This window comes from Frankliniella occidentalis, unplaced genomic scaffold (genome assembly GCF_000697945.3).
Source record: "Frankliniella occidentalis isolate FOCC.00 unplaced genomic scaffold, Focc_3.1 Scaffold144, whole genome shotgun sequence".
NCBI lineage: Eukaryota > Metazoa > Arthropoda > Insecta > Thysanoptera > Thripidae > Frankliniella > Frankliniella occidentalis.
Genome location: NW_026267271.1, coordinates 452232 through 466489, shown reverse-complemented (window position 1 = coordinate 466489; position 14258 = coordinate 452232). Strand labels below are relative to the sequence as shown.

The following is a 14258-nucleotide window of genomic DNA, read 5'->3' as shown; positions in this document are numbered from 1 at the left end:
GGGGGGTTACTACTGCAAGGAGGCCACGGGCGCATGCGAAGGGGTTGCAGCGCTGCAGGGAGGGGCGCACGCCCGGCGCACGCCGAGCAGTGGGTGACCCTGGTGACCCTGGTGACCCACACTGGCGACCCGTGAGATAAGCCATCCGAGGAATATCGTCACGAGAACTAACTGTTGAGTCGGCCTGCTCAGCCGCACTGGCAGACTTGTAGAGTGCACCGCTGATGAGCAAACACATTTCAAATTGAAACGAATGGAACTTACTGTAGTGATTACACCCACAACGCTACTGGGACCCCCCCCCCCCCCGCCCCGCCCCTCTCCTCTCCTTACGGGGAAGACGAGGAAGACCCTGCTGGCTGATCCCGTAAAGCGCTTTCGTACTACTACGCTACTACGCAGTCCCTTGTCCCTGTCGCACAGCGCCATGGGCGAGAAGGAGTAGGTAACTTACGACAAAACGCCCTGCAGAACCAGTCTGAAGGGCCAATCGGACAAGTTGGGATCTAGGTTCACGACTGCTGGTCTAAAGTTTTCCTTAGATATACAGCGCATGAGAGTCGGCTGTCGGTCTCTGGGTCTCTGCTGGCAGGCTTTGTTTCGAATAGCGCGGGTAAAGCGGTGCCAGTGCGGGAATGCACATCAAAATGTGCTTTTAAAGGCCCCGCATTTTTGGCGTGTTTAGTTTGAAATGTAAATTGCATGCACGTAAATGCGTATTAGATACGCTAGAAATGTGGTTTTAATGATGCCCGTCCTTTCCCTTTCTTAAGCCATTCATTCAGCCGGCAGGCGGCAGGAAACGAATCCTGTGGACGATACTCCGATTCTCAGAACCCTAGATCAGCCTGGACGCCATCTTAGTTTCCCCTCCGCCACACCCCGCCCCGCCCCCACCCGTGCGCCGTGGTGTAAACGAAGAAAATGGTGACTGCAAGTGCTCCGAAATAGCGGCAGAGCGAAACCACCTACATTTACGGTCTTATGCTTCTTTCTCAATCAAGTGGACTCATAATGCGATCGTGAAGCTACGTGATGCGTTTGAGTGGACCCACAATCTCCACGCGAGATGTTTTGAGCGGGCTCGTGTGATTTCGATCGTGCGCTTTGATGATGTGCATGGGGTATGATGTGCACTCATCTTGACTTGGCACTCAGCTGAGTTGATATTCGTGGCTGGAGGAGTTACTCATATTGCGGAAGGATATGAAGGAAATGGTCGGCGGGTGCTGTGTTTGCTCGGACGAGAGGGGCTGGGCAGAGAACCCCCTTGTATACTGTGACGGTCAAGGATGCACTGTCGCCGTTCACCAAGGTGAGTTGTCCAACTGTAGTGGTTGTCCTCTGATAGTTCTTCTGTAGCTCTTTGCTGTCGCCAGGGCCATTGACAGTGTAGTTTCGTAATTCATGTAAATCAGTTTCCCGAGTTTTCGAGTCATAAAGACTGGATGTGACGGAAAGTTCCATTGATTTGTCTTCTGCTTCGGAGGTTAGGCCTGCCGCTCAATGTTTACAAACAAAGCAAGTATCAATATTTGTTACTTGTGCTTCTCCTCGTCCCTGATTTTTAACGATTGACTTGTGATTTATTTCCCTTTTGAAATTTCTATCAGTCACTCTACACTAAAAATGTATAGTTATCCCCTGAGTTTGAGTGCTGTTTAGACTTTGATTCTTCATTTGTTCTGTTGTCTCTTGGTTATTTATCCATTCATTGAGTCATCTCATCGTTCTACAAGAGAGAAATGTTATGAAGCCTTTCGCTCAAACTTCGAGTATTATATTGGATTTTTTCTTTCATATTTTTACTTTTTCAGCTTGCTATGGTATTGTTACTGTACCCACTGGACCTTGGTTTTGCCGGAAATGTGAATCTCAGGAAAGGGCTGTAAGAGTGGTAGGTATTTACGGAGCTTGATTTACATTTTAATTAAATATGTGATGATTATTTAACTGTGTTGAACTTTTCATTATTTTGCAGAGATGTGAATTATGTCCTATTAAAGATGGTGCATTGAAGAGAACTGACAATCAAGCGTGGGCACATGTAGTGTGCGCGTTATATATTCCAGAGGTGCGATTTGGAAATGTGTCTACAATGGAACCAATCATTCTGTCTTTGGTGCCTTCTGAACGTTACAACAAGGTATAATCATTGCACTTACGTGATTGCTATACTAGGTGACCTTTGTTGAAAAAAATTTTTCAACTGTCCTGAACTAGAATGATGATTAGAGAGGAAGTTGGGAGGTTTTTCTATATCCCTAAATGGCACTAGTTTGGCTCTAGTGAATTAGGTTGCCTACACCAGATTAAGATTGTATCATATGGGTCATCAGATTGCTTTCTAAATTTTATTTTTTTTCTCCAAATTTTGTGTTGTAGACTTGTTATATATGTGACACCCAAGGTAAGGGATCGAGAGCGGTTCAAGGAGCCTGTATGAATTGCAATAAGCCTGGGTGCAAGATGCAATTCCATGTGACATGTGCTCAAGGACTAGGACTTTTATGTGAAGAAGCAGGGAATTACATGGATAATGTGAAATATTGTGGTTATTGCCAACATCATTATTCTAAGTTGGTAAGTGGTGTTGCTGCATCTTCTGTGCCATGCTATTATAAAATTCCCTCTCATAGCCTCTTTCTAATCCATCTTGCTTTGATTGCAGAAAAAGGGAGGAAATGTTAAGCAGGTCCCTCCATACAAGCCTGTACCTAATGATTCCCCTGAGGAAAGGGAAGAAGGTGGTCGGAAGCGTAAGAGCCAGGGTGGTAAAGGAGGTGGGCGCGGAAGGAACGCCACACCTAGTCCTAACCTAAATAAGCAAGGAGCTGCTAGCCCTAGTCCTGGCAGTGAGAGTGGTGATCATAGCAGAGCAAGCACACCTGCTGGTAAGATAGAAAAAACCTGTCACCATCTTGTAATTTTCAGTATGCCAGGAGACTAAACTAATTGATATCCTAGGTTCCAATGGGACTGCCACCAAAGAGCTCTTACCCCCTCCGTCTAGCTCTAGTTCTGTCATTAAAGACAGTAAAGATAAAGACAAGAAGGAGGAGAAAGGAAAAGAAAGTGAAAAAGATAAAGATAAGGACAAAAAGGATTCAAAAGATGTAGCAAATAGTAATATAAGTAGTACTGCTTCAACAACCTCTGCTAAATTCACTACATCTAATTTTGTTGAGACGGTAAGTGCAACCTTACTCCTTCTTTAATTTCCTTACAGGCATCTGACAATTTTTTGTAGGGACCAGTCCCTAATTACTGTAGATTCAGAAATCCCCCATATTTTCGTATGAGAGAGGCTATAAACAATGTTTAAACTTAGTTGTTAGAGTTGGATTTTTATACACTAAATTCATCAGCCTGGGCCAGCAGGATTACCACTTGGCATTGGCATTATTGACCACACTCCCTCCCCCATTGGTCCAATCAATCAATCAATTGCAACTGATCATTTACCAGCTCTGGGTATCAATCAATCATTCATTCAACAATTTGCCTACACTACAAAATGACCATCCTCTTCCCAAACAAGTTGCTCTCAGAAAATTCTTTTTGAACATGTATTGATTCCATATTTGGTACTGCTGTATTTGCGCCCCCATACAGTTTCTTTCATTTTATCAGCAGAAACTAATCGTACCCTAAACCTGTTGTTAAGTCCTTGCGATAGTGCATGCATGGAAATCAAAGCTGTAGTGGAATAGATGGCTGTTGTTTCGTTAGTACACAACAACGGCTTTTCCAGGTGGTGACACCAAGTGAAAGTGTTTTTGGTGCGGATGGGTCTAAAGCGGCAACTGGTAGTAGTGGTTCTTCAAACACCAAAAAACGTCGTAATGCTGGAGGCGTCCGAACTCCACCATCAAGTACACCTTCACAGGACAAAGACACCAAAGAGAAAGAAAAAGATGCTTTAGGAAGTAGTTCTGCTCCAGCAGCTCCATCACCTACCTCAGCACCTTCCAATACCAGTGCATCTGTTACTAAAATGGACATAGATGAAACTTGTCATTCAGGCAGCCCTGATGCTGTTGAAAAAGGTGTCAAGAAACTGAAAATTGTTGCGGAACCAAATCTCAACACACTTGGTTCTAACCAATCCAACTCAGAATCCAGTACTAAGGTATGTAGTATTTTTCTGCCTAACTATGACTTTTGAGTCATGGGTTGCTTTCAATGTTTGACCCAATACTTGTATGGAAGTATATGGACATCAAGATATTTTACCTTCCAAATACACTATACACTATTTTGAATGGCTTTCCCCTCGTATTTCTCTCCAAAACAATTATGTTTTCTTCTCTTACAACTTTGTAATTTTGTCGACTGAGCTGAATTTGAAATTTGAACTTTTTATTAGGTTGTTGTTGTGTTCCTGGTTTAGATTTGCTTTTTACACTGCTGCATTAGATTGCACACAATTCTTTCATAAAAGATGACAATCTTTTCTTCCTGTCTACTACCACTCATTGAGTCTTGAAAATGTTGTTAAGCTTGTTACATTGCTCTTAACGGTTGAATTGCTACAGTTCTGCCCCTCCTAGCATCTCATATTGCTCTGTTGTTGTTTTTGTTGGTTTCTTTTTCCTATATTTTGGTTTTGGTTACCTTTATTTTCCATTTTTTAACTGCTCATCACATTTCTCTTATATTTCACACAACACGGTTTTATTCATAAAGCTTTCCTTCAAGTTGTATTACTCTTGTTTTAATTGAGTGTTTCTAATTTCTCCTTCAATGAGAGAAAGTGAAGGTCTTGTGTTACAACTCCAATACATTTGGGTCCTGGTCTTTGTTGCAAGTGCATAGCCTTCTTGTCCTACTAAATCGTTAACTTTCCCCAAATTATTATAATTAAAATCTGCCAATACCTTATGTGAAAGTGAATGATGTACAAGGTTGTTTGTTTGTTTGTGTGTGAGTTTGTGTAGAAGTTATGGCTGTTACCAACTTATCAGTTCTTAATGGTTTTTTTTGTATTGTTTCAGGGACCTCAAAACAGTGTCTCATCACCAGGCCCCATGGGTCCGTCTGTGTCATCATCTGCCAACAGTATTGTTGTGTCAGTGCCTCTCACAGCCGCTGTTTCTTTACCAAATACAGCGAGTCAACAGGTGTCAAGTGCCATAAACCAAGCTATGAGCAATTCATCTTCAACACCTATTGTACCTTCAGCAATACCTGCGGATCCCCACCCATCTCAAATATCAAGCAGTAGTGGCAACAGTTCAAACAAGCTTCCTGCCTCAGAAAATTTGGGGAAAAGATCAAGGTAAGATGAATGTAACCTTATAATTTGAAATAAAAGTAATTTCAGCGAGCACACTACAACCTGGCAAATGTTGTAGCAAGAATAAAGTAGCTAATATATAATCTAGTGTGAATGTGCTAGGCAAATGAGGTTTGCTGGAGGTGTTTCCTGTACCCTTAGAGAATAAAGTCCAGTTTTTCTTCATTGTATTTTTGTATTATGTAGATACTCGTCCTTAAATTTTTAAGCCTTTTCTCCCTTAAAAAAAAGAAGGGAGACCATATTGCTGTTTAGGTTACAGGTTTCCTTTGTTCTCTGAGCAGCTGTGATAAGAAGCTTCACACACTCTTCCATAACTAATTTTCAACTCTGGCAATTTTTACAGGATAATCTCCAAGGAAGTTTAACTTAATATTTAGTATATCTGTTGTTATTGATTTTATTGACAGTGTCATCCCCGTGTGGTTGTCAATTAATTACTGATTTGATGTGTGTATTGTGTTACATTTTCTATATTTTGGTTACTTTTAACTTTAACAAAAGAAGGATAAAATTTAATTTTCAGAAAAGAGTCAGAGTAATTGTTTAATAGTGGCATTTGGTTCTTATATTTACTACATTCCTGCACAGGTCATTTTCTGGTGAAAAACCAGAGAGGGTGGAGAAGCAGGATAAGCGCAAGCTTAAGCGAGGTGGACAGCATCAAGTAGGGGCTTCCTCATCAGTACCTTCCAATCCTACACCCTCTCCCAGTCCTGCAACTCCTACAACACCCTCTCCACCAACCTCATCTGTGACTCCTCCTGTTTCTACTCCACTGCCGAGTCCTTCCCCCCTGCCTTTACTTTCTGCTCCCATATTATCAACCTCGTCTTTTTCCATGAATCCATCTCCAATTTCTGTTTCTCCTTCCATAACGCCAGCCCCCATTCTATCTCCTGTTTCTTCAACTTCTTTATCACATTCTCCCATGCTTGGGAGACGTGGACGACCAAGTAGTACATCCAACCCCCCTCCAACTCCTCCTGTTCCTACACAAACGCCCCCTACTATTACTTCTTCACCTCTTGATACAAAGCCAGGCCCTGACGACCTCTCTAGGTGGGCAATAAGCATTGTGCTGTGGTGGCTGCTTTGTAAAGATGCATTTTTAATTTTTTTAATTAATTTACCTGTAAACATTTGATTACAAGTATTTTTTTAAAACCAATTGCCAAAGTGAAGTAGAATGAGTATCTTTATTGAAAGATGCCATCATCAGCATTAGTTGTAGTTGTGTGCTTCACTACTTTGTTAGGATTGAAGATGATTTTTTTAAATAACTTATTAATGTGATGCATGAATATTTAGATGAGTGCTCAACATCTGCTTTTTGTTGTTTATCTACTTCTGAATTTCAGATGTGTCATCAATACCTAACATCACTGAGGGAGATCAAATTTGCAAATGGCTCCTGGTTTAGCTTAAACATTAAATCAAGTAACAAACAAAACTCATTCAAGTTTCCTTAAATTATTTTGTCTAAGCTGAAAATAAGCAAGCAAAAAAGAACTTTAAAAGTATGGTTCAGTATTTCTGAGATCTTAAAAATAGATAGTGTAGTCAGTGTTGGACTATAACTGTACAGTCTCTAAGGGAGAGACTTTTGCCACTTATTTATCCCTATTTTAGTCAGTCATTAAATGATAATTTACCTACAAATAATTATGCTTTTACTTATCACAGCTAGTGTCTAACAGAGTTCTGAAAAACCTTCTTCCGAGACCGACCGCACCAGGCCGCCTGCTAGGTGAGAGGGGAGTAGGGGACCCCCTCCGATATCTTCGCTCGTCACCTCTCACCTGGGCAAGTAGCTTGCACAGGGTGAGGCGGCCTGGCGTTGTCGGTCTCTTGAGGGCGACATTGCAAAGCTCTGGTGTCTAATCATACTTCAAAATTGAGCGCTGCATGAGATTTCAATTGTATTGTTAGATTTAACATTGTGTTGTTGACAGTTAAGCATGGTGGTTTCACAAAGTTTCTGTTTTCTAGGCTGTATAAATAAATTTAGGTAGTTGAATTTGAAAGAGCAGATTTGCATGAGTTGGAGCAGAGTATTGTGTGATTCCATTATTCCACTAAGAGGCCAATCTGACCAGAGGCAGGATCTAAAAGAATGGAGGAGTACATGTCTACTACTTGCCTTTGGATAATGTTTATTCCCAATTATGATTCTTGCAACAAACTAGATCAATGCCTGAGTGGGACACTGTACTTGCTATTTGTTCAATTGTCAGTTGCAAATTTTAAAAATTTCCTGAAAGCATTTTTCTTATTGGTCAATGTAGATAAATTGTGAGAATATTATTCAGTGCAATATTGTTATTGTATTTGCTTTTATTTTAATCCATCTGAGCCTGTAGATCTCTTTCCATATTGTTACAGCATAATCATTTTAAAACTGTACTAAGTTTCCATTAATTTGATGTGCCCCCTTGTTCCAGTTCTGCTATTTCTATGAAAGAGTCACCACCAAGTAGTCCGGAACCAGTGCCCCATCGAGGTAGACCTAAAGGCCGTCGGGGACATAATACTGTGCAAAGCTCCAAGGAAGAGAAGGAGCAGAAAATGTATGTATTGCAGTGTTATAATTATAATCCTCAGTCAAATTACTGTTTTATATTAATATTGGATGTGCACATAATTTGGATGTCACTTTGTTTTTTTCATAGATTCCAGAATGGTGTTACATCTATAAATAATGCCCCACACATGCTGGGTCATCAACTAAACCCTTCCTCCTCAATGGCACAGAAAATGTCAGATACTCTAACTGCTGAGCTAGAAGCACATTCAGTCTTCAGTTCCGAACCAAATCTGTCAAACCAAAACAATCTCGTTGGACCTCAACTTCCCACTAAAGTCCTGGCTAATGTGAGTATTGCAAAGGATCTCTTCATTTTAATTAAAATAGTTAAAAAAAATATATTTTAGATTTATTATTTTTTTATTTCTTTTCGCTGTGTAGGCTAGAGCTGCAGAGACTAGAAGTACACCTAGTTCAGGTGTGATACCGCAAACATTGGATCAACTTTTGGAAAGACAGTGGGAGCAAGGAAGTCAATTCTTGATGGAGCAGGCTCAACATTTTGACAGTAAGTGTTGTTGTTTGTTTGTTTTTTTAGTTGTTTTTTTTTAATTTTTTTTTTTTTTTAGTTTTTTTTTTTTAAATATATGGAGATTTCTAAATTTTTCAAATGTGTACTCAGTTTAATTTGTAAACCTGATTAATTTTTCCAGTTGCATCTTTGCTAACATGTTTGCACCAGTTACGGTCTGAAAATACTCGCTTAGAAGAACATATAAGGAAACTGTTAGCACGCCGTGATCATTTACTTGCTGTGAACGCTCGTTTAGCAATTCCTCTGACCCAATCTCAGCCACCAACACCACCACATGGAACACCAGGTCAATTTTTGAATTGTAATAGCTGAGTTTTTTGTTCTTTTTGTGAAACTTATTTTATATCTAATTCTGCCAGAAAAAGTAGAATGTCCTTGTTTCTATCGCTTTATTGTGAGGCTTCTTTCCTTATTTTCCACTAGGTCTCCCTGACGGTATTGGAGCCGGACCGAGCCCTGGGCCCTTAACGCCTCAAGGAGGCTCTCAAGGACCAACAGGGCCTCCAAGCCAGTCTGTTGGAAGTGTTGGAGCTCCTCATGTAGCTCAGGGCTCACCTCAGCTGCCTTCTCAAGGAGCTGCGTCCGTCTCAACTGGCCACCACGTCCACCAGTCAAGTCACTCGCAAAACCATACTCAGAGCCACTCTCAGAGCCACTCGCAAGGCCATCCACAACACTTGCAGCACTCACAGGGTCATCCACAGTCACTTTCTCACCTGCACCAGCAGGGTCATTCTCAAGGACACCCGCAGGGTCATCCTTCAGGACACCCGCAGGGTCATCCTTCAAGTCATTCTCAAGGACACCCTCCAAGTCATTCCCAGGGACATCCCCAAGGACTCTCTCAAGGACACCCTCAAGGACATCCGCAAGGACTTACATCAGGACATTCTCAAGGTCATCCTTCAGGACATCCTCAGGGACATCCTCAGAGTCACTCTCAAGGGCATCCTCAGGGTCATCCTCAAACTCTATTGCAAAATCCTCCAAGCCAGTCATCAAGACAGACTTCACAACGAAGTTCATATGGCCAACCTAGCCTGGAAAATGGATTACCTTCAGAGTCTAGCTCAATGCTTCAGGGCTATGGAGCTCACCAACGGCCTCAACCCAGTCCAAACATCAGGTAAAATTTTATATCTGCATCCCATTTTTTAATTGTTTTGATTATACATAGTAATATCACCGTGCAACTTCTAGGCACACTCAATCTGGCAGTCCATACATGATGAGTCAAACACCACCCACCTCGAATCCAAGTGTTGTTCGCAGCAGTCCTGTATCATCAGAGCAAGGGCGCAGGTGAGTGTGAGAGACAGTCTCAACTTTTGCCTAATTCATATGGCTTCTTAACAGTGGTTGGTTGTGATTAACAGTGTGTTTGAAAAGCACTTTGAGCAAGATGTTTCACACTTCTGGTTTATGTAGCTCTGTAGTTTACAGGAATGGCATGGTGCCATGTAGATATGCTATTAGATTAGATAATATGATAAGAAAGAATGGAATTTGTAGATCAAAATTCTTTTTAAAATGTGTCTATAAAGCCTGTAAAATAGACTATCTTATGCCACCTTTTTATGGTCTGCACTAGGCCCATAGTATTTTTTATCTATCTCATAATTGTATGAATGTGGCAATTGGTACAACTACTGAAACCGTGCCCAAGCATTTTTTTATTTTTTTAAACGCAAGCTTAACTAATGAAGCATCCTCTTTTATGGCTTGCTGGTGGTAATCAGAATTGAATTTTCATAGTTTGCATATTAGGGATAGTTTGATTGGCCTTTTAAAATTGAACTGACTATATATGTACAGGCATAGTTTATTTTATCTTGCTTCTAATATGTAAGTTTTATACAATCATGTCCATGACTTAAGAAAATTGAGTTGGTACAGGATACACTTGATATGAAGGGTGTTTGCATGGGTACCACTTAGCTGGAAATTGAAAGTAAGCAAATGCAAAGAGAGTACATCTTGCTCAGGGTTCATCATAATTGGCCATATTCAGAGGCAGGTTTTTGTGTGTGTGTGTGTGTTTTTTTTTTTTTTTGTTTTTTTTAAGAGCTCACCACAAAGTATGTCGTATGACCTCTGTTTCTTGGCCCATATTTTAAGCTTGTCATTTTTAAGTAGAAAATAATATGGCTTGGTGATTAGTATTTCTTAAAACAATTACACATGGAGTTATTTGGTTTTATTTTGTATTCAAATTCTTATTACTAAGTCAATAGCCACAAATGCATGTTTGTGGTATGAAATACTTTAAGGTGTAGAGAGGGGTGTTGGGATGCATGGCTTGTTGCAGAGGTGTGGGTGTGACGGTGCCCATGCAAGGATATCCCATGTACCCTCAGGGCAGTGCCATCATGATGCCTGTCCCACCTCAGCAGGTTGGTACAGTACAAGCTTGCCAAATCATCCCAACATATGCTGTTGCTTTATCTATCTATTAACTAAAGTTCCTAGTAATACATAGTAAGATGAGTTGAAATGTTTTTGCAGAACATGAATTAGTAAGACTTTCAATTTAGTTGGAAAAGAATGTTACATAGTAAACTACTCTTTTCCTCTGCAATTTTTTTAATTAGTGTACCAGTTACAGTATTTTTACCTAGAATATTGAGGGCATTGATGATTGTTGCAGGATAGAAAGCAGAAACCAGTGTACTTTATTATTAAGGTCTCTCTACTTTCTACACATATTTTTTTCCCCTCAACCCACATTATTTTATTTCATTGCGTTCATTGCATATTTGGCTGTGGCTTTTCCTCTCCTGCCTACCCACAATTAAGACTTTGTTACAATTTCAGGTGGTGATGCATCGAGAAGCTGACCTGCACCATCCCACACCGTCCAAGCATAGCTGAGGGTTCGCCTGGCGCGGCCCTGCTCCCTCGAGCAGAGTGCTGCAGCTGCATTCGGGAGGAAGATGGCGCCATCAAAACTTCTATGCATACCAACAAGCTAATCATGCAACGTTGTTGTCTTCTTCAGCACATGCTTATTCTTGGTACCAACGTCCTCCAGGTTCTGCATCTCACTCGCGCCTTAGTCTCTATCGTTCATACTTTTCCCACCATTGAAAAATAGCTCAAGATCTCCTGCCATAATCATTTTCCTTTTATGATTCATCTTAAAGTGTTTGCAATACGTACATACAACGAATATTTGAAGCCTGTGAAAAGTGAGTGAATTTTGACCATGGCAAAGACATTGTTACTTTGTTGAATCTTTTTTTAAATCTATCTACAATTTATATCTATGTATAAGAGTTTGTGCAATATTAGAAATCCTTCCTGTTTTTTTGTTATCTGTTACTTTTTTTTCCTTTTGAGATAGAATGTTTCAATCAATGTTGCGAAATACTTTTGTAACTTGCCTGGACAGACTTTAGTCCACTCTGCTTGTAATTTTACTTCAGTGTGCTTTGATTGACTTAAAGATATCTGTTTTGAAGGTCTTTTTGTATATTTTGTTTTGGTATGGAAACTAAAAGTAATTTTGTACCAGGGTACTGTGTAGTTAATTCTTGTATCATTTTTATTAGTCGTAAATGCTTGTCATTTGCACAAAAATCACTTCTGTTAAGATCCTTTTGAAATAATATTAGATGTATCTTTGTGTCTTAAACTAACTGTGTCTAAATTTAATTTATTATCAAGGAGTGATCATAAATTTAACTTTTTTTTTAAATGAGTAATTTAGTTCATATTTGACAAATTAAAATTAAGTTTTTAGGGTTATATACCTTTTCAAAATTTACTACTGGAGTAGCAAATAAGGTAGCCTTATCAATAGCATGTTGTATCATGTAATATGAATCAGTATTATTAAGGGACTATTGCATCTTTTGGCTACAATGTTAAACTGAGATGCAGCAGGAATGTAGTTCATGGTGGGAAGTATCAATCGGGTGACTGCTGTATATTTTTGTATCACTGCCAAGACTGTTTTGCCGAGTATAAGGCTAATGTATGTATTATTAGTTGGATCGATTGTATTGGTGCTGATACCAAACAGAGGTGTTTTATTGTCTTAGTGGGTTTACCATGTTCTTACTTGACATTCATCTCACTTGTTTCTTTCATGTTGTAACTGTAAAAGTTATACCTTTCTGTAATTGGTTATCTCACTCTTAGATTGAAATAGGCTTTTCTTTCTTTTTTGTTTTCTTATTTTTTTGTTTTTTGTTTTTTGTATATGATTAGCTCAGTTCCTCTCCTGCTTCCAAAGTTGTTTCTTTATGTACCTTTTTTGAGCAAATCTTGATTGTTTTGCGTTTTGCTTTCAAATGGTAAGAAACACTCATATTGTTGCCAAACTCAGTTTTGGATCAACAAAACCTGTATAGAAAGGATGGAATGGACAAAATGCTTAAACTTATTGCTTTGTATAATTATCGCTAATGTAATTGTTAAGTATATGATGCATGGTAAAATCACTAGTTGTAGGCCTAACTAAACTGTATGAACTATCCATTTCTTGTAAAAATATTGAGTAAGGAATGAGGCGTATCAGTTATGTTTATGTGCAGTGGATTGAAAGAGACTAGACTGAGTTGGGGCATGGCTAGACAAACAAGGTTACTTATTCAGGCAGCCTGATTCCCAAGACTATCCCCGTTCCAGTCAAACAAAATCCGAAATTCTGGTCTTTTGATATTTATATTAACTGATCAACATTTTTGTCATTGTTATTCCCAACATGAGCCTACCCCTATTAATGTGCGCTGCACAGTACAGGGTCTTGTTAACTCTGTTAACCAGTTTGTCAGTTAAAAATGAAATGAGCTTTCTCCAAATTTGGTGACTGGTCCAAGTAGTCATAATGATTAAATGACGTAATTAGTCTCAACCCTGCTCCTCTCTCATCTTAGTCGAATTCTACCTCCTGTTCTGTGTTGTCTCAGACTTTCCCCTAAAACATAAAATGTGATATGTTGCAATATTTTAAGTTAGGTGAAAAATGTCAAAATATTTATACTGTTAATTTGCGAGGATTTGAGTGTCTTGTACAAAGCAAAAACAGTTTATAGTTTGACTCTATAACTGCCATAGGTTTGTTAAATAAAAAATAAATACCGGTGCTGTGTCTAACTTAAATTTTGTACAACAACCCCTAAAAGTTTCAAACAGTGTTGAATTGGACAAAAATTCGAGTATGGTTAGGTTAGGGAGTTTAGAGGTAACCTAGATCCTAACCTAACCCAGGTTAGGTTACGAAAGGGATATGAAAGCTAAATTCCTAACCTAACCTAGGTTAGGTACAGAACATAACCTGGGTTAGGTTAGGACATAACCTAGGTTAGGTTAGGACATAATGAAATTAGAGGTGAATTCCTAACCTAACCCAGGTTATGTCCTAACCTAACCTGGGTTATGTCCCATTTTAAGTCTAGGTCTTAACCTAGGTTAGGTTAGGACATAACCCGGGTTAGGTTAGGACAAAACCTAGGTTAGGTTAGGACATAGGGATGTTAAAAGTGAATTCCTAACCTAACCCAGGTTATGTCCTAACCTAACCTAGGTTATGTCCTAACCTAACCCAGGTTATGTCCCATTTTTAGTCTAAGTCATAACCTAGGTTAGGTTAGGACATAACCTGGGTTAGGTTAGGACAAAACCTAGGTTAGGTTAGGACATAGGGATGTTAAAAGTGAATTCCTAACCTAACCCAGGTTATGTCCTAACCTAACCCAGGTTATGTCCCATTTTTAGTCTAAGTCATAACCTAGGTTAGGTTAGGACATAACCTAGGTTAGGTTAGGACATAGGGATGTTAGAGGTGAATTCCTAACCTAACCCAGGTTATGTCCTAACCTAACCCAGGTTAT

General features: G+C 39.6%; 1 protein-coding gene across 5 annotated transcripts; it reads left to right on the top strand.

The window, feature by feature from the left end:
• The first annotated feature begins 875 nt into the window (after window positions 1–875).
• Window positions 876–13510, top strand: LOC113202511 (protein AF-10). 5 transcript variants are annotated; one of them, XM_026416767.2, is made up of 17 exons: window positions 876–1315; window positions 1818–1897; window positions 1982–2146; window positions 2386–2583; window positions 2672–2894; window positions 2968–3191; window positions 3755–4132; window positions 4998–5281; window positions 5891–6361; window positions 7744–7869; window positions 7972–8173; window positions 8268–8394; window positions 8540–8707; window positions 8845–9547; window positions 9622–9723; window positions 10730–10814; window positions 11236–13510. In XM_026416767.2, exons 1-17 carry the CDS (start codon window positions 1207–1209, stop codon window positions 11290–11292), a joined length of 3702 nt encoding a protein of 1233 aa, XP_026272552.1. In that variant the 5' UTR covers window positions 876–1206; the 3' UTR covers window positions 11293–13510. The 5 variants fall into 5 exon arrangements, with proteins under 5 accessions (XP_026272552.1, XP_026272551.1, XP_026272554.1 ...); XM_026416766.2 differs by having other exon boundaries at window positions 8540–8722; XM_026416769.2 differs by lacking the exon at window positions 3755–4132 and having other exon boundaries at window positions 8540–8722.
• Window positions 13511–14258: the final 748 nt, after the last annotated feature.

What these genes read in the sequence shown, in the direction of transcription:
- LOC113202511 (XM_026416766.2), top strand. Translation starts at nt 1,207, where the DNA reads ATGAAGGAAATGGTCGGCGGGTGCTGTGTTTGCTCGGACGAGAGGGGC. An exon ending in AGGAAAGGGCTGTAAGAGTG is followed by an intron (nt 1,898 to 1,981) that starts GTAGGTATTTAC and finishes ATTATTTTGCAG; the next exon opens with AGATGTGAATTATGTCCTAT. An exon ending in ACTCAGAATCCAGTACTAAG is followed by an intron (nt 4,133 to 4,997) that starts GTATGTAGTATT and finishes GTATTGTTTCAG; the next exon opens with GGACCTCAAAACAGTGTCTC.